Raw genomic sequence first — 20,944 nt, 5'->3', positions numbered from 1 at the left:
CATTCGGGAAAAAACTGTTCTTATGTCTAGTTGTCTTGGTGTGCAGTGCTCTGTAGCGACGTTTAGAGGGTAAGAGTTGAAACAGTTTATGTCCAGGATGTGAGGGGTCAGTAAATATTTTCACAGCCCTTTTTTTGACCCGTGCAGTATACAGGTCCTCAATGGAAGACAGGTTAGCAGCAATTGTTTTTTCTGCAGTTCTGATTATTCTCTGAAGTCTGTGTCGATCTTGTTGGGTTGCAGAACCAAACCACACAGTTATAGAGGTGCAGATGACAGACTCAATGATTCCTCTGTAGAACTGTATCAGCAGCTCCTTGGGCAGTTTGAGCTTCCTGAGTTGGCGCAGAAAGAACATTCTTTGTTGTGCTTTTTTGATGACATTTTTGATATTAGGTGACCATTTTAGGTCATGAGATATGATGGAGCCTAGAAATTTAAAGGTCTCTACTATTGATACTGTGTTGTCTAGTATTGTGAGAGGAGGTAGGATGGGAGGGTTTCTCCTGAAATCTACCACCATTTCTACGGTTTTAAGTGTGTTCAGTTCTAGATTGTTCCAGTGGCACCACGAGGCTAGTTGTTCAACCTCCCGTCTGTATGCGGTTTCATCGTTGTCTCGAATGAGACCAATCACTGTTGTATCATCTGCAAATTTCAGTTTTGGGTATCAAAGGAGGCAGAACTTTGGATTCACCGGAAATTTTCCACGGATGGAACAGACTTCCATTCCTTGAGTGCAATGTTCACCTCCTGCAGCAATCCAAAATGCTTCCTGAAATGCTGCTTGCAGGAGCAGGCAACCCCCACAACACAGTGCGATGAGGAAGTGAGAAGTCTGTGGAGTCAGGGAGAACCAATGGAAGTTGCCCTTCTCATTCCACCCACAGACTTCCTTCATGTGAGCCAAGGAGCCTTTTTAAATTCCAAGATTTTCTGCATACCTCATTTGTGTTTGCTACCTGCAAATACCATTTTTGCATTTAGCATAGTTATAGGCTACCTTTACAAATGGTGGTTGTGATGGTTTGGAGATTTTGTTGTTTGGATATTAAGCATGATAACCCTCAGTGGAGGGCTGAGATCGAACAACTCACTTATGAATAAAGACTGCAATTGTATATCTCTAAATTATTGCTTTTATGTAAATTTCATTCTGAACAGCATTAATTTATGTAATCTGATGTCATTCTGAAGAAGAATGTCATTGTATGTAAAATGTTAAAGATATGTGTTTGTGGCACTCAATGAGAGATGTAATTTTGCCTTCTCTTGACAGTTCTTGGAAAAGGTCCCTACAAGCTGGTCAGCTACTTGGACAGAGAAATTGTAATTGCAGCCAACCTGCTGGATGGTTCTGTTTCTTTGGCAAAAGGAGATGGCCTGCCTTCTGCGAAGACAGTGAACTTTATGTTGACCTCAGGATTATATAAACCCAAAGCACATGGTAAACTTACTGTCACTATGAAATATGTAGAAATATATTAAAATCAGTTTAAATTTTTTTTGGGTGACATTAATTTTCTAATCAGAACCAATTTACCATTAAGTAGAAAATATTTGGTACAAACAACTAGAGAAGCATATTATTATATTATCTAAGTTTTCAATTATTTTGGGTACTTTTTGAGAGAAAATGTGCTAAAGGCTTAATACAGTTTTTTTGCCAGCAGTATTGATATTGAAAATAATGCAGAACTGCAGGAGCAAGATCTACCAGACCAGGGCTATGCAGCCTGGAAAACCCACAACAACCAACACTGAAAGTGATGTTGTGTGTGTGTGTGGGGGGGGAATCTACCCTGAAACAGCATCACTTTCAGTGTTGTTTAAACTAGGGAGCCCAGAGTCTCCCTTTAAGGTGAATTTAAAAGGAGAATCTGGGCTCTCTAGTTTAAACAACATTAAAAGTGATGCTGTTTCAGGGTGGATTCCCCCCCTCAAAAAATAGCATCACTTTCAATGTTGTTTAAACTTGGGAGTCCTGGGTGTGTTCAGATTTGTGTGTTGGGGCATGTTCTATAATGTGATGGTGACTTTGAGATGACCTGGTACAAAAAACGTTTGGTCATGGTGGGGGAAGGTGGCCGCCCATGGGGCGGGGGGGTGGGGCGCAAAACTCAGATTTTGCTCCGGGCTCCATTTTCCCTAGCTACGCTTCTGGTTGTCATAGGTTGGGATAGGTTTAGCATGAGAAAATCAGGTTGTGCTGTTTAAAACATGAAGAAATAATCAAAATGTAGTTTTGAAGTAGCTTAGTGCACTAGCAGCTAGTGTTTGCAAATTTATTTCTACTCAGCTAACAGCATAAATTATGCTATTTGTTTTCCAGATCCAAACTTGGTTTCATTTGAAACAGCTGACAGGCCAAATTATTTTCTCCATTTGACTTCCAATGGTACCCTTGTTCTTTCCAAGTGGGAAAGAAATGAAAATTTTCACAATAGATCAACCTTTGCCATCCATAAGAATACATGGCTTTCCGGATACAATTCTTTTGAGTCATTTTCAGTGCCAGGAGTCTTCATCAGCATTTCAGGTTTTTCTGTGAATGCTGTTAAATACCAGCATTCTGAGGCATTCAGACTTTCTACACTTTTTAAACTTGTTGGTAAGTATTTAAATGTGAATTGGTGAATATGATGGCTAGAGTTGCAAACTTGGTTTGGTCATATTTTATATGACATTGTTGTGTTATAAAAATTAAATGTGTTGATTGGAAGACACTGCCTGTTCATAAAAATCACTTCAAGAACACAGTAGGTAAGTTAGCTTTCTTATTTTTATCTTGTGCTGAAGTATTTATGATTAACTACTATGTTTAATAGTATGCAAAGAGTGATTACTTAAGCAGTAAACCAATAATTGCTCTTCAGCACTTCAATATAACTAAGAAGATGGAATAACAACATAAAGTTTACTGTTATTAAAGTCCACTGGGCATGGGAAAAAGCAGATAGAACAGAATGCAGAGCCTTTTTTTAGCCCTGCAGTATTACATGATTTTACCCAAGGATCACAGATTAAGTGAACAGGTGTTTACTTGCTACAGCTCTGAAATACTGGCTTGTGGGTCTTTTCAAATCTGTATGTACACAAATGCATGGTCAGAGCAATATTTTTATGAAATAGTATTATATTCATAGTTTAATTAAAAAGTTAGTATTGTTGACTACCACAAAAGGATAGAAAGAGTCAAGGGAAGAATAGACACAAGATCATAATACTTTCATTATTTAGCTGTGATTATTTCTTAGTAGCAATTTTTCTTATTATTTTTGCAGTTGATGTATCTGTAAAGATAATTTTGATGTCTATGGCAGTTATGCACTGTCTGAGTATATTTCCAACCCACAATTAGTTTCAATAGAACATCCCAATATATGTGTGTTGAATCAGGGGTGGTCTTAGCAATGGGGTACCCCTTAACTGTGCATGATTTCCCTCTCCTGATGGAGTAGGAAAGACGAGGAGCCAGTGGCCACCCAGATGGTCAGGGCTATGTGGCTGGCTGCTGTGCATGCATGTACCAGCCTTCTCAGGGACTCACAGAAGGGGTAGCTGCTTTATGTGCCTGCCTGCCCCTTCAGGAGCTCTGAGATGTACCTGCCGTTCACCTTTTCAACAGTATCAACAAAGAATACACATACATACCACTTTTTTGTTATAAGACAAAAACCCATGGTCTGTGAGCCAATCAGAGCCCTGGCCAAAATTCCTTTATCATCATGGCTTCTGTGCAGTCCCACATGGGACTGCACCTGTATACAGGCCTATGGCAGAGATTGTTACTGGAAATCTCTTCCAGCCCTTTCTTAAGCACTAGGAGCACTTCCCCTTTCCCCTTTATCAGGTGAGGCACTTTCCACACAGTAAATGTGACATGGGTTGCAGCTGCATAAATGAACCCGGCATAGCCCTGGGCCGTTCGCACAACTGGCTGTCCAACGGTCAGCAAGCAAATTGACCTAGGTGCACGCCTTCACACAGAGGTGTGCATTATTATTATTTTATTTACCTCTCATTGATGTGTAGCTGGGCAGGCATGGATGAATGAATCCCCACAGCCATGCTGTCTGAGATCATGATGCTTTCCGTCTGCGTGGCAACACAGATGGGCACTCACTGCGTGGCAACACAGATGGGAATTTTTTTTAAAGGAACATGTGGTGGAAAAAAAGCATCTCCCTGCCTGGCAATTCGCTCTGAAGTGGCTGCAACCTGGGATTTTAAAAAAAGAATCATGGATAGTGCGATTCTTGAATACCGCATTTTGTGGGAAATAACATGAGGCAGACTCGCATTGGGGTGAGAACCATGTGAACTTCCTGCCCACAAAGGGTTTTTCACTGTGATTATCCCAGGTTTATTGGCCCATGCAGAAAGGGTCAGAGTTCTCCTCTCCTCATCCTACCTTTGCCGCCATGGAGGTAGGATGTGTTTTCTTTTCTCTCTTCTTGTGGTTTTTCTTTTTAGCAGGCCTTGAGAAGATTTTTCTTCATTTTTTCCTTCCTTATATTCCTCAACTTACCATCTAAGGTACCATCAGAAAATCTGCTCATCACCACTGACTCTCGTCAAATGTGGTACTAGTCTCTTACAAAGTATACTGAATTTGGTATCATGATGGCACAAATGTACAACCATTCCTTATGGGATTGGTAGATGAATTGCCCAATATATTATGTAGCCCCTCATTTGTCTTTGAGTGCTTATTATACTCAGAACCCTATGGTGTGCCTCCTGTTGTCAGAAACACTGTGGGTTCCACATGCCTGCCTAGAATTTCCTTTCTATTTCATCCCAATTTATATTCCCTGTTGCTGAAAAGTGTTACGGTGGCAGGAAGCAGCTAACAAATAGAAATGCTCCAACTTCCTTCTTCAACCTGTTTTTCCCCACCAAGTATCTTCAAGACTTAATGTCCATATGATCCAGTGCATACTTGGAACTACATTTCCCAGAATACACCTGATGACTGGGACATGTTGAACAGGCAGGGAACTTTAGTTCCCAGACTGTCAGCTATTTAATGTCAGGCATTCTGAGAACTACAGTTCCAAGATACATGAGGAATCATAGGCACCCTGTTGGGGGTGGGGGGCAGGATTGAGGCACACAGCACAAATTTTGACTGCTGCCATCACTTCTGCATAGTTCCCCAGTAGCAGTGCAGATGAACATGAGAGCAGGAATTCTCTAGCTCAGATTTACCGACTGAGTCAGATGAGAATTTAAACTTTGTGATGTGTGCCTTACTTTGAAGGGGGACAGTCTTAGGAACTGAAACTCCTGCTTTATGCCAAAGCAGTGTGAACTTCAAAACATTTAGGTTTTGGCCAAACTTGGGTTCTCTGATTAAACTTTAGGAAGTACTGAATCTCTGTGGTCCTTGTATTCCCTTTCCTAAAAAAAGACTTTGATGATTTATAATGCTTCTGTTATTTACTGAATGCATGCATATCCCAGAGATTAAGTTATTTCTGCTTATAGATACCAACTCATCCCTTTTCAGGAAATGACATGCCCAGAAGCTCCATTTTATAGCTTGGATGCTGTGGTTACAGCTAAATTTCTTTTTGGTACCTTATTGCCATGAATATGCTGCTTACTCAGTGGACATTGGTTCCTTTCCACTTTTAGAAAAGGCTTAAGAGAACACTCTCAATAATTGTTCAGGAGTTCTGAAACTAATTTATAATCTATTTATTTATTTATTTTACTGAATGTATATCCTGCCCTGTCCCCTATCCTAGGCATTTAGTCCATATATATTTTTGTATATCCTCATATACATTTTTATAATTAAAATGTTCAGGTGTTTTTTTACAAGCAAAGGGGGAGAATGTTGCAAGAAACAAGGTTTCATTTGGGCAAGCTGTACCAGAACATCAACTTCTGTGACAGAAGGGGCCAACTGCCTGCTTTGCAAAGTTTCCTGTTATCAAACTGCTATTAAGCAGTGTTAATAGTGGCATTGTGAATCTGCCTATGTTCTGAAGTGTGTTAAGATGAGATTGTAATGCAGCTGTTGGCTGGCACACTCCAACTTCATAAAATATGACAGATTTTGTCATTGCCAAATATTTGTTGTCTCTTGACAAATTCCTTTAAATCACGTGAAACAACAGAGCACATGGAGCTGATACTATTCCCAAGACATGCAAGATGGGAGTTATTTTGTTCAGAACAAAAAAGTCTTAGTCTTTTATCTTGGAGGAGGAGAGGAAGGGGTTAAGAACTCTGACAGTCTTTCCTTGTGGTGCATTATCAGAGAATGGAATATCTTTTTAAAGTGTGAAGCCTTTGCCTTCCAGTCATGCCAAAGAATCCTCTGTATGCCAGTGGAAAACTAAAACAATTTACCTCAGCAAGTGGGATCATATCAAATGATTGTGAGGCATTTCATTAATCACCACATCCGAGGATTTGGGTTTCAGAGTTTATAAGCAGAGAAATATAGTGCTTGAATCTTTCTCCTGTGTTCTTTCACAAGGCTCTGCTTGCTGATGCAGGGTAATTACATGGTCTAAAAATACAGCAGCATTTGTTTAAGTTAATGGAAAAGTTATACCAGTTCTAGAGTGCAGAATTAAAGGCAGATTGAGTTTCCTGCTGACTATCATAAATGCTTTGCTTATTAGATCAGAATCTTTCTAACTGAGAGCTGCTTTCCTGACTATAAATATTAGTAGTATAATAGGACCTGTAAACTCACTTGGAATGAAGTGCCTTCACAAGTCATCTTTATAAACTATGAAACACATTCAAATGATTTAAAAAATAAAATAAAATACCAGTACAGTAAATAATTAGTTGCCAAAATCACTCTTCCCAACTTGGCATCAATCATTGTACCAATATGGCATGTATGTTATCAGGCCACTCTTTTCGTCCTCTAGAAAAGTGTGTGCAGGAAGCCCTTTTCCAACTCCCCAAACCCTGGGTTTTCCTTTGGCAGAAGAGTCACTTCATTTGCAGGAAAGCTTCTTAGGTAGGAGAGAAGAATGCAATTCCATTGAGTAGATTGGGGTGTACATTTCATACATCTTCTGCCATGACCATAGAATGGAAATGGCTTTGGTTACCCTCATGGGTGACCTCCAGAGGCAAATGGACAGAGGAAGATTGGCACTGCTGTTATTTCTTGACCTGACAACAGCATTTGCCAACAGTAGCTGTTTTACTGTTTACTGTGATAATGGTATCATTAACATGAGGAGTAGAATCTACTGTTTTATATAATACTGCTGATTAATTAGCTGCTACATCATTTTACTATTATAAAGTGATTTGGAAGTTATTGTAAACAAATATAGATTAGAAATATTTTTTATTTTTTAAAATTCCTAATAGATTGTATAGTAGTATGATTAAACAACATTAAACATTAATGAACAGACCTGCAGGTTTTTTTAAAAGACTAGTGGCATTACAAAAGGAAGGTGCGATAAAAACTCCTCAAAATTAGTAGTAGTGTCTATAGCCTAACCAGTAGTGTCTATAGCCTAACCAGTGCCTAAGAAACACAAATTTTAGTAGCTATTTTGAAGGTTGCTAGGCAACCAGAACAGTATTGCTAACATTCAGACCTAGGTTTCTGTCATGCAAAGGCAGGGAGAGGGAGCAGGGTCCTTTCCAGGCCTGTTCTGGCCTTTGAGAGAGGACTGATTGGAACCAGGCCTCACAGTAACCACAAGGCAATGAAACCACATGATTTGCTTGACTTACCCAGGACTGCTACTGTTCAATAGCAGCAACTTCAGCAGCAAGTCAGTGTGGAGTAAGTGTTCCAGACTAGTATCTAGGAGACTCAGCTTAGAATTCCCACTCTACTGTGGAAGATAACTAGGGGTGATTCCCCATTGGCAGAGTCGACCTAGGTTCGATCTAGGTTAGTCCCAGCAACTCCCCACTGCTGCTGAGTTCGACCTGGGTTCGTTTCAGTTCTGCCCCCTCAGAACTGGAATTTCTGATTCCAGTTCTGAGGTACAGCTTTTTCCCTGAACCTAGGTCAAACTCAGTTGGAAGCTAGACAGTGGGGAATCGTCCGTGGCGACTCTCCCATTCAGCCAATCAAGAGCTGTGTTTTGGGCATGTGCAGAGTCACGGTGGGAAAAGTGTGCCCTTTTTCTTTTAACTGCTATTTTCGAAGCTACGATGATGTGACCATGGTCTTAGTAGTTAAATCTACGTATCTATGTTTTGGCGCCAATTCTATGTAGCTGCAATGTATAAAAACTAAAAAAAAGGATGCACGCTCATGTTTCCCTCCGTAAAATAAGAGCCAATCAGGAACGAGGAGCAAAAGAGGTACCGAAGATGATCCCACCCTCTGAGCTCGGTTCTAGTTGAACTCAGTTGCTGTGGGGAGTGATGAGAGTTGACCCTAGGTCAGTTGGCTATGCTGGCAGGGGCTGATGGGAATTGTAGTCCATGAACATCTGGAGTGCCATAGGTTCGCCCCCACTGCCCTAGGTGATATTGGGCAAGTCACTTTCTCTCAGTATAATCTACCTCACAGGATTGTTGGAAGGATAAAATAAAAGAGAGAATAATTACATAAGCTGCTTTTGTTCCCTATTGTGGGTGGAGGTGGGGTATAAATGACTGGGGAGCAGAGAAAGGAAAAGTTGGTTGGTGAGTGGGGAGAAGGAAGCAGGGGAAAAGGAGCTCCCTAAAGGAGAGAATGATGCACTGGTATCATTGCCACTTGCACTGCACAAATGTCAACACCGGTGGTTATGCCATCTGTGGGGCACTGTGTGGCTCTTTAGTGGCTGAATGTAGAAGTTTGTTCCTGCACTGTCAATCCTCCACCACATGAGACCACACCAACATGGATAGGAGTATTCCCAGGTATGAGGCTGACTTTAGTTGCCTTCCAGAGCACTTTCAGCCTGGGAACACCCCCCTTTTCAGGCACAGACTTTCACCACCCAAAAACCATTGCCCAGAATGGGGCTTTTCACAGCTGGTAGGGGGTTTCTGGTGTCCGTGCCTCCAAATCCTTCTTTGGAGGCAGCATGGTTGTACTGTTCCTGTCCACTGTGCAGTACCCTTTGGATTGGGCAGTAAAGAAATCTTATACATCAGCAGTGTACATGTGAATATATGAAGCTACCTTATACTGTTCTATATCATAAGTTGTCTAGTCAAGCATTGCCAAATCTGACTGGCAGCAACTATCCATGGTTGGATGCAGAAGGCTTCCAATTTAGCCAGCTAATATCCTTTCCACTTGGAGATAGCATGGCTTGATGCTTGGCCCTTCTGTATTCAAAATACATATCATAAAGTTGATTTTCAGCTTTTCTTTTAGAAATATGATATTTTGAAAAGTTTCCTTGCATGTTCTCATATTACTCTTCATTAGAGGGAGGTCAAGGGATGATCCAATAGAGTTCCTTTCTGTCTCAGTTGGAAGGAATGTTTTCATATTACAAACACAGCAACTTGGGTTTCTGATACTATTTATTTATAGTATGCAGCAATCCCGGCTGAGTTTCAAGTGCTTATGAAAGAACTTTCTTTCTTCACATGCTTACGTACAGTGGTTTAGATCTTGGAGAATTCTTTTTCCAGAAGGTTGCATGTCTTGGGATTATACTGTATACAATCCCAAGTATAGTAAACTTTCCATGATGCTGAGACTTCTTAATATAAAAAGTTACCCCTTTTTTTGTCTTATGAATGGGAATTGCTTCTAAGTGAAATCTAGAATATTGGATATTGTGGGTTTTCTGGGCTGTGTATATGTGGTCTGGTAGTTTTTGCTCCTAACATTTCACCTGCATTGACTTTTGAAACATGTCATTGGCTACTGAAGGAATTAAGAGTTAAATAGCTGGTACTCATTGATATCAGAGGAACCTCAGATAATAGTAACTCAAGACTACATACTCATTCTGCACTTCAAAGGATCTAAGAGAAACTACAGCAAATAAACATATGATTAAAATTAAACTCTTACAACTTTATTTCTAGATACAAAATTTAGTCTTGTACATTCTACCTGTGAGTGGCGCTATGATGTCTGCACGAGCCCTTGTTTCAAGACATGCAGAGATCCTTTGGCAGAACACTGTCAGGCTGTACCTAAGTAAGTATGTGTGTATAAAATAATTTGGCTTTCATATATTTTCCCCAATTGCAAAGCTACATTTTACTTTCTTGCCATTTATACCATTCATTTTTATGACTGAGGAATTACACAAATATTTATAATGTTCTAACATGAAAAAGAAAAAGAGTCTAGATTCTTTTTGTCAGTCTGAATTATGTGTGTGAAGTGAAGGATCATTTGAAAAGCTATACCTGCACACACACCCACAGATTTGTCTTTAGTTGAAGGAGCTCTCTCTCCTCATCTTATTCATTTCATATACCACCTTAACTAACAGGCATAGATCAACCTGGAAGTGGGTCAAGGAGGCATGTATAATTTGTATAATCTTCTCCTAAACTGTCCCCCTGATGTCATGTCAATCCCCACTAGCTCTTTTATGTGGGCTACCAGCAAACCTCTCTCCCTAATGCCCATCCTTTTCAAAGAATGGAATTGAAAGGCCAGTGTAGCATGGTGGTTAAGAGCCGTGGACTCTAATCTGGATAAATGTGTTTGATACCAAACTCTTCCACATGAGTGGTGGACTCTAATCTGGTGAACTGGATTTGTTTCCCAGTTCTTCCACATGAAGCCTGCTAGGTGACTTTGGACTAGTCACAGTATTCTCAGAACTCTCTAAGCCCCACCTACCTTACAAGGTATCTGTTGTAGGGAAGGGAAGATGATTTTAAACCATTGGCAAAGCTACCAGGGGGCAGGGGTGTGTGCCACGCACTGGGCACATGGATTTGGGTCACGTGGGGATGCAAAATTCCCCTGGTCTCCCCTTCCCCCTGCCCCCCTGTGGCGCCTCCCCCCACACTTACTGTAGGAAACCAAGCAGGCTGGAGAACAGGCCTCCAGTGTGCTCGGTTTCCTAAAGTAAGTGGTGGTGGGTGGTTGGGGTGCCGCGGGGGGGGGGGTTGCCGCGGGGTGTGTGCCGGGGGTGTGTGAAAACGGCAGAGTGCCCACTGGGTGCACTCTGGCCCAGCTACGCCTCTGTTGTAAGCTGCTTTGAGACTCCTTAGAGTAGGGGAAAGTGGGGTATAAAAGCCAATTCTTCTTGTTCCTCTTCCTCTTTCCATTGCCCAACAGGCAGCTCTATCCAGAGCCCCCAGAAGCTAGAGGCAGTGCTCCTGCCCCTCACTCCACTGTCTCCAGAGGGTTTTCTGGTGGTGCAGGGAGGCAGAACCCCCCCCCCCCACAACTCCCTGCTGATTGGCAGCTTTGCATAGAGCTTAATGGACTTATTCCACCAAAAGGGTGGAGTAAGTCCATGACCTGGGTCACAGCACAGTTAGCTACAAACTTTGGGTGAAAGCTGATTAATGTCAACTCCACCCTCAAGAACACCCTGCCCCTTCCACACACTGGTATCTGATTAGGATGCCAGCCATCTCTCTGGTGGCCCAGACTTCTGGCTTTCACCATTACAGAGCTGAGGAGTGGCTGGCCACCAGTGCCTCTGCCCTCTCTACTGGCACATTAACTACATCACTACCCCAAGCCACATCACTACCCCAAGCTCTTTCAGCCTCCCCTTCTGGATGGGACTGTAATTCACAAATCCAAACTTTGCCAATAAAATCATTTTTCTGAAACCTATACATATTATTTCATGGTATAAAAATAAAATGAAATAAATTGAGCTTTCTCCAACTGCCCTGAAAACAGTTGATTTCCTTGAACTACAGTGCTCAGTCATGCTGTACAAAGTGATTTCCATAACTTCCCATTCTGAGGAGATCCTATGGATACCAGTGCAGAATTGGATTGTATTCACAGTTCTCCTAACACAAATGCTTAATACTTGGCATTGACCTCAGAGAGCTAGAATCTTATCTTTGATGTGTAGTATCTATGATCCCATTCTTTCCATAACAGTACCTCACAGTCTGTTCTTGCCTTTTTCTTTTCCATGCAAGGCAAATTTTTAAAGAGCCCTGAGATTTGTGTTGGTATAAACCATCTCCAAATGGAAATATTCATCATTGGATAAACATGTACACTTCTTCCAGAAGTTGTTAATGAATTTGCTCACCTAGCAGAATAAGAAACTAGGCCAACTACAGTGCAAGCTGATGAGGAAAACTGGAATATTGCTGAGGCTCTTTTATCTAGAGTTTACAAATTAAGCATGTAATCACTAAACAGCTTAAAATATCTCTATTTTAAGGCTAAACCAGATTAATTGAATGTATACCTGGTGAAGTAGCTTATGGTTAGACTGGAAGAGTGCTTTTTGGTGTTTTGTTCCCACATGCCACATGGTGAAATCTGATTTTTTTTCTCTTTTAGGGTGGAAGGATGTGTACCCATGTGTCCTTTATACATGGTTCTGGATGAAGTCACTCAACGATGTGTCTATTTTGAAGACTGTATGTACATCACAGTTTGTTTTCTTATGCTATGGAAAAATGAAGCTTGTTTACATGTAGGATGCTTCTTCCTCCCACATTTCTCCCAACACTGTCAGGACCCAAGATGGGAAGTAACAGGAAATAGTGTACAAAATTAATATTCTACTAAAATATTAAAATATATAATAATAGAAATTTCAGAGCTCATATTTACAAACTTCAAGCTCCCCCTTAAATTTCTTAAACTGCTCTTTTTTATAGGCTTGCAAAAAGGCCACAGAGTAGGTGCCTGCCTCACTCATACTGGGCAACAACAAAAAATGCTTAGTAGAGCAGATGTTCTAACCCTGAGCATAGCAAAAGCCCCTCTTCAATAGACTGATCTCCAAGATGTTTTGTTATTACACCTGTATCCAAGGCAATGACAGTTATCCATTTCATTCTTGTTACAAATAGACAAATGTCACTCAGTGAATTTCAGTGTTACCCAAAGAAGGCTCTCTTTACTTTTACTTGGAAAAATTAGCTTTTTGTGACAGAGATTATTGAGATGGGGTAACTGAGATCTGTAACCTATGTCTACAAGGATCATCCAGCAGCTGCGATCAGGAATTATATTTTTACAGGAAATCCATAAAAGCATGGAAAGATGTTCTTATTCTACTCTGAATAGGCTAATAAATTTGTGACATCAGGGTGTTCAAAAAGCTGAGTTGTTATTATAGTACATTTCAGGTCTGGTATGTTATGCTGTAATATTTCCCCAACAGTACAACAGTTCATGTTGCTCAGCCAGCCTCCAAAAATCCTCCCAGTTCCCCTCACATCCTAAAAGGCCAGCCTGGCTGGCAGAGCAGTCGTACCTTGGTACCAGTTACTCCACTAGCCTCCAAACACCCTCCTGGTTCCCCCACCCCACCCTCCAAAACCCAGCCCAGTCAACTGAGCAGCAGTGCTGCCCACCAACACCCTCCCTGTTTCCCCCACCCCAATTCTCACCTTTAAACCCTCCCCCACCCCAACCTACACCTTTCCACCTTTCCCTCAAATAACAAGACTTGAGAATGTCAAGTCTTTATTAGAACTGTGTTCGACCTCTAAGGCTGCAGCTGAGACTCAGTTTTCTCCCAGCTCCCTGGGCCCTCTATAAATCTTTGGCAAAGCAGTAGCCAGTTATTAACCCCCCTCCTTTGCATTCCCCCCCCCCCCCCCCCTCCATATCAAAGCAAGGAGTTGGCTAAAGCTGAAGATAAAGGCGGTAGATATATTTGTTTTGGGAAATGGCTTGGCTACTCCCGGGAAGGGCCGATTAGGGAGAGTCGGGTGGGACGTATCTACCGCCATTACTGCAGTAAACACAGTGCTGCAGGGCCTCTGGCCTTGGGCAATGCTAATACGAGTCCAGCTGCTGCTAGACATGCCCAGGCATGTCTTGTGCGTTTTGGCAGGCCAGAATGGCGGGGCCTGACAAATTCTCACCTTTCCACATTCTGCCCACCCCAAGCCACACCTTCCCATCCCAAGCCACAGGACCAGGTAGGTGGGAAGAACTACGCTAGGATGAGGGGGGCACTATAGCCTCAGTAAAGCCCATTGTGTGAAGAATGCTTGCTTGCTCCCCCTTGACTAGGGCCCATTGCATTTGTCCCTACAATGGGCTTTGCAGCTAGTATTATATATGAAAAGAGCATTTTAAATACTTAAATTTATTCTCAACTCTTTATAGTCCAAATTTGATATGGAGAAAATGGAGAAGTATTTTATATCCAGGTATTTCACCTTTGACACCACTCATATATCACCCACAATTTCATTTAATTAAAAAAATATTGTTTATACCATAAGGCACCTCTTTTTCATACGGTATTTCTAAAAAATACAAATGTAATTTTAGAGAAAGGAGACAAAATTCCAGAAGGATGTGTTTGGATACAGAGACATCAAATTGCAGCTTTTCTTTAAAAAAGAGAAGCATTAGAGATCAGATGAGTAGACCTCTCACTAAATTTGAAGAATTAGTTTACAATATAGAAAGGGAAGAGGGTAAATTAATAACAAAAATATATAAGTATATTATTTAACCAAAGAACAAAAGCCCTTTCAGTTGATTAAAAGGAACTGGGAATTAGAATTAAAAACAATCATAATTGATAATTATTAAAATAAAATATTTAAACAAATCCCATTTAAGTCACTTTTGAAAAATGTAGAAGAAGAAGAAGAAGAGTTTGGATTTATATCCCCCTTTCTCTCCTGCAGGAGACTCAAAGGGGCTTACAATCTCCTTGCCCTTTCCCCCTCACAACAAACACCCTGTGGGGTAGGTGGGGCTGAGAGAGCTCCGAAAAGCTGTGACTAGCCCAAGGTCACCCAGCTGACGTGTGTGGGAGTGCACAGGCTAATCCAGGGATAGGGAACCTTTAACACTCAAAGAGCCATTTGGACCCGTTTTCCACAGGAAAAGAAAACACTTGGAGCCGCAAATAATTTTTGACATTTAAAATAAAGATAACACTATATATAGAGAGGTTTTTTTACCTTTTACTCCGCTCATTCTGAGAAGCGCATGGATGTGCCCGCCCTGCTGCCTGCAGGGTGGGCAAGGATGAAGCCGGCGGCTCGGCCTCACTGGCCGCCGGGAAAGCGCCTGCTCTGCTCCAACGGGGCGGGCAAGAGGGGAAGCCTGCGGCGCGGCCCAGCCGACGGCTCGGCTCATGGAGCCACAGTGCAAGGGCAGAAGAGCCGCATGCGGCTCTCAAGCCACAGGTTCCCTACCCCTGGGCTAATCTGAATTCCCCAGATAAGCCTCCGCAGGTCACCAGCGGCAGAGCTGGGAATCAAACCCGGTTCCTCCAGATTAGATGCACGAGCTCTTAACCTCCTATGCCACTGCTGCTCCTGTACATGTACAAGTACATAGGTTAAAGGTGCTTTGTATTCTGGTTAGGATTTATAATATAACTAGCGGGGCCTGGCCATGCATTGCTGTGGCTTATTGTGGTGAAATGGGAAAGGAACAATAGCAGCAAATCAATTGCAGAGGTCAGCAGTACGTGCTCATGCAAACACGCAGCCTGATACTGTGCGATGTCATTGATGTGTGTGCCAGCATTCCTTGGAGGGGGGGAATGGAAAGGCATCCCTCCCACACATCTAGGCTGGCTGGTCATGATCCTTTACCTGGGAGTAAGTTTGGTTTGTGGCAATGGGTGTCGCTTCTGAGGAAACCCTCTGAGGGGCGCGACGCGGCCATAAAAGTATGTCACGGTTGTTGCACTCCCAGCTTACTTCTGAGCAATGCGTACCTATTTCTTTCTTAACTCCAATCAAGAGTATTCAGGGAATCCAGGGTGCCTGGCCCCTCCCTCCCTTCCCTTGCATGTCACTCTCACTCTCTTCCCTCCCTCACTTCTCTTCACTCTGCATGCCACAACTCCCCCTCCTTCCCTTCCCTTTCCCTCCGCTAGGGTGGGTGGGTCCTGCATCGGAGATGCCATTCCCCACTTTTCTTCCTTGTATGCCACCCTGGCTGACTCTCTTCCCTCTCTCACTTCTCTTCCCTTGCATGCCTCCCTCTCCATTCCTTCTCTTCTCCTCTCCCTCCCTCTCTTGCATGCCGCCTCTCCCTCCCTCTCCCTCCCTTCCCTCTCACAGGGTGCACGTGCAGGCATGTAGCCATTCACTTCCACTGAAGTTGTTGCTCTATGTACTGCTTTTCACTGGCCCATATTCATTATCATCTCAGTGAACATCTCTAAGCTGCATCGAATATCTTCTAAGGGTGACAGTTACACACAGGTAGCTGCATTGGCATCACCGTATGGAGCGCCACTAGTGGTGCCATGCACCTGGGCCAGGTGTGAACTCCCAGGCATGTGGAACACCTAAAACAACAGCCACCTGGCTGACTATAGTGGCTGGGAATTTTCAGAGGAATTGGCCCAGCAGTTACTGAGGTATACTATCATCAACAAAAACAGTGTTAGCGTTTTATATATATAGATGAAGGTTGGAAATAAAACTTCTTGGAGAGGCTGTGGGGAATTGGGTGCTTTTATACATATGTGGTGGTCCACTCCCACAATGAGAAAGGTTTGGGAAGCTATTTTTGCTGAGATTAGAATCCCGCCTCACAAGAAGCATTCACAGGTGGTTTGCCATTGTCTGCCTGCACATCACAACCCTTGCCTCCCTCCACTGCCATTTAAGTTGTGGTTGAGAATTGAAAGTGTGTTAATATCTAAGCAAGTTTGGAGGCTCCTCTGCGGTCCTGTAATGCAACACCAAAACCACTATAGTATACTGTAACCATATATAACTCTTATAGCACATATTGTTATCGCTTCAAAAATAACAACGGTTTTTGTTTTATTTTAGGTATAGAGCCTGCAACAGGAGTTCATTTTCTACCATCCACTTCAAAGACACCCACACATTTACACACATCCTCTATGACTCTTCATACTTCTGAAGCAGTTCTGAGTAAAGAGATTACTACATCTCCAAGGCCCATATCAAAAGGCAGAGAAACAACTCATGTATCCAAGTGGCAGTTCAGTGCAATAACAGAAAGAACTAAGCTTTCTACCTTTTTATTACCAAATATTACAGTTTTAACCACCTTTGCAGTATCAAATGTTTCAGAACATTTTACTCTGGGTACTAGTACAGTTTTGGCCCTCGCCAAATCTAGTTTCCCCTCTGTTGAAGTCCCTATGTCTTCTGTTGCCATTACAGGCTCATCACGAGATAAACAAACAGGTAGTACAGCAATAACTACAACCTCATCAGTATCTATAATCACTGAAGCAAAAAGCAAACCAATTTCTACTCTAAGCATTATCAGGATACCATCAGTTATCACAGACAGTGAATCACCAGTCACAATTACAGCAGTATCCACAACTAAATTAAAAAGCACTCCAAGCTTCCCTACCGAGGAGATGCAAGTAAGCCTTGAAAAAATGACAGAAAGCGTACCTTATTCCATAGCAACATCAATAACAGAAAGAACAAGTAAGTTCTTTACTAAACCAACCCCAATGAAACCCTCGGAAATCACATCATATCCACCCATAGTAAATGGAACAACAACTGTAGATAAAACAAAGCTCAGCATAAGTCAACTGCCTATAATGGTTTCGAATGACACCATCACTTCATTTTCTCCTACATTTGCCACCTTATCAACACTAAAGCCAATTATGAAACCAGTTCCTTCAGAAACAACAAAAACAACATTTACTTTAACCAAGGAAGGAATTAAAACCACAAGTATTCCTGTACTGACACAGCTTCCTGTCACAGCACAAACTGCTTTACTTTCTTCAACTTTTAAAAAAGAAATGGCACAAACAACAAGAAGTTCATCTGATCTTATCTATCAAGTCTATATTCTTTCTCTGTATTCAGCTACAAACTCTCAAAACCTGGACATTTTTTTTTCTACTCAAACTCTTCTGAGAGTTTTAAGTAAAACTGGAACAATAAGTAAATATTCTCTGCCAATACAGCTTAACCAGACAGAAGGTGTGATTATTTTACAAACCCAATATCTTGCTGCAACTCCGACTGTAGAAACAATACCTCCTTCCACAAAAGTAATCTCTAAAATGACAACTTTCTCAGAATCTCCCAAACCTATTTCAGTATCCCAGAAAACATCTACAGAATATAAAGCACCTTTGTTCCTGACAACTACAAAGATGAGTGCTGTATCACAACCTGTTGGCTTGACAAAATCTGATTTCACAAAAGAATTCACAGACATGGCTGTCACAGTTCCACTAGTAACTAAAAGAACTCAACCTGTTCAAACAACTGGATATTCATCTGCTCTGTATGCTATAACAATGGGCCTTGAGACAGCACAGTCAAAAGAAATCCCTAGTGTATCTACAACAAGTTTAGAGTCTCCATTACCTGAAGCTCAAAGTACAATGACTGTTACCCTACAACCAATAACAATCAAAACTACATCTTTCCCTCCCATATTTCCCCTTATAACAGAATTACAAAGCACAGTAACCTCAAGATCAACTCCAGAATTGACAGTGAAGGCAGCTTTAGGTGGCACTGGTATTACTTTATCCCCATACCCTGAATTTAGCAGCCAGTTAGCAACAATAAAAGAAGTACCTTCAACAAAAGGACTATCAACTTCCTTTACTTCCATTACTTTTCCTCTGACGTTACGTTCTACTACACCATACCTGGTAGGGTCAACAGGGTCTCCATATACTTTAACACAAAAAATTCCTGAAATTCCAGCCACAGCAAAACAGCCCATTGAGACAAAAGTATCAGTCACAACTCCAGAGGCTACACATTCTGTTGCTACTTCTACAATAGAAAGGGTTTCTTCCCATGTTAAAGAAGAATTCTCTGTTCCATTTTTGATGACCAAAACACTTGGGAAGCATATTTTTTCACCAGCTTCTAAAGCTTACTTAACAACTAAAGGCACCACTGCAGCCTATCACTTTCCAGCTGAAGTGGCAAGAACTAGTATCCACACTAAAAGTGCTTTTACCATGACTGAGTCAGCAGTCAAGGTTGCAGCATCCTTCCCTTTCCAAAGTACTTCAGAACCAGTGGTTGCTCCTTCAGCTATATCAGTACTTTCAACAAAAGTTCCTTTAATAAGTAAAGCAGTACCACAGACTCTAAAAGCTGATATAGGTTTCCAGACAACTTTACTTACATCAGGCAGAAAAGCTACTGATTTCACTTCCAGCAAAAGACCTTCATTTACTACATCTAAAGTTACTGCAACATTGCTGCCATTAGCTACAATGATGGATGGAGCAGTGGATTTGACTCCTGCTGGAAAGCCAGAATCTAGCTCATCAACTACAAAGCAAGCATTAACTCTTACAGAGTCTAGCACTTTATTAGAGTCAACACCATCTTCATTTTTTACACCAGAAACTCTACCTGTAGGTCAGACAGAGTCACAGGAGGGGGCATTTTTAACCCCATTAGTATCAACAACAATCACATCATTGGGAAAGAGTGCTACAGAGGAAATTTCAGCTTTATCCAAGAAAGTACAATTTTCTACTATTTCCTACAGTTCAACATTTCCTGCATTTAGTGTGACAACCACTACCCCACATTTTACAACGGAATCAGCACCTCTGGAACTAAGTGGTCTCACAACACAGAGTGTTACAAAATCATTAGCAGAGAAAACAGCAGGGATAAGGGAACCTATTACAACATCCTTGTTTTCAGTATCTCCTGTTGCTTTAGAAACCAAGAATGTTAGCTCTCTTGAAGCAGAGGCTGATAGACAGGCACTGGTTACAGATCTTTCAGAACTGCATTTGCTCACCAAACAGTCAACTTCCTTTTCTTCACTTGGTTCTACCATCCTAACCACAACATTTAGAACACCATCTGCAGCAGAGGTGCTCACATTTTCAACAAGCTCAATTCCAGTAACAGTTTTTCCAAATGCTACAGCTGCGACATCCTTTTCCACTTATTTTTCTACCAAGCCAATATATGAGTCTACTACAGAACATTCTCTGGAATTAGCAACAGTTGAAGCTGTTTCTGCAGTTACAGCATCTGTTTTCATACCCTCTAAAGAACCAACAGCATTACCAACATGTATTGTAAGTAGTACAGTTCTTTTTCTCCAGTCATATGAGTGTTTCTCTTTGTATAGAGATGCTTGGACCCATTAGAAGACATTAAGGTATTTCTGTAATCTATAATACTAGAGAAGTTTGATAGGAATTTTTATTTGTCTGTATTGAAGTCCACTTCATTGAAGTGATCATCCGTGCAGAATGAAGGAGGAAAGAAACATAGATGATGATTGTCCTGGTGTATAACTCTGAAATTATATTACCCCAACTTGAATTTTGCATTCTTTAAAAACATATACCATGTACGAGACAATTTCCAAACTATTGGGAAAATGATTTTCATGTCTTCAGTTATACTTTTGCTTTTAAAAATCCCAGCTTGCATTTTACAAAGACAAATGTGTACCTCAACATATGAAACTCACTTTCCCACTGCAAATCTGGAAGTGGCTTTATACATGGTGTATATTTATATTAACACGCTCTGAACTTATGTACTACAAATATTGAAATCACATAATTTCCAAAATTTACATTGAAGGAAATAATCACAGACTCAAAATATGTTGGGCAGCCTAATCCAAAGGGGGGGGGGGGTCTAGAGCAGCTGCGCATGGCACTGTCCTGATGCCTCCAAAGAGGCTTTTGATGGGACAGCAAGCAGGAAAACTCCCATTCAGGGGAACACCCTTTTTGGTGGTGTAAATCTGTGTTGGGAAAAGGGGGTGTTCCTGGACCCAAAAGGCTGAGGAAGCCAACCAAAGTTGGCCCTGCCCATGAGGCGTTCATCCATGCTGGCGCAGTGGCTGCAAGGGCAAACTTCTGCATTCACCTACCACAGAGCTATGTCATGCCCTGCTGCTGATGTAAGTGCCTCT

General features: G+C 41.7%; 1 protein-coding gene across 1 annotated transcript in view; it reads left to right on the top strand.

Annotated features, from left to right (window-relative positions):
• Nucleotides 1–20,944, top strand: part of OTOG (otogelin) — a 153,010-nt gene that overhangs the window by 85,986 nt on the left and 46,080 nt on the right. Inside the window, exons 32-36 of the mRNA XM_048486410.1 lie at nucleotides 1,280–1,447; nucleotides 2,333–2,611; nucleotides 9,988–10,102; nucleotides 12,407–12,486; nucleotides 16,846–20,090. Coding sequence (XP_048342367.1) covers nucleotides 1,280–1,447; nucleotides 2,333–2,611; nucleotides 9,988–10,102; nucleotides 12,407–12,486; nucleotides 16,846–20,090 — 3,887 coding nt within the window. The remainder of the gene's footprint in view (nucleotides 1–1,279; nucleotides 1,448–2,332; nucleotides 2,612–9,987; nucleotides 10,103–12,406; nucleotides 12,487–16,845; nucleotides 20,091–20,944) is intronic.

The sequence above is a fragment of the Sphaerodactylus townsendi genome, linkage group LG02 (genome assembly GCF_021028975.2).
Source record: "Sphaerodactylus townsendi isolate TG3544 linkage group LG02, MPM_Stown_v2.3, whole genome shotgun sequence".
NCBI classification, from domain to species: Eukaryota; Metazoa; Chordata; class Lepidosauria; order Squamata; family Sphaerodactylidae; genus Sphaerodactylus; species Sphaerodactylus townsendi.
The sequence above is the reverse complement of the archived record's forward strand: the minus strand, read 5'-3'. Positions and strand labels throughout refer to the sequence as shown.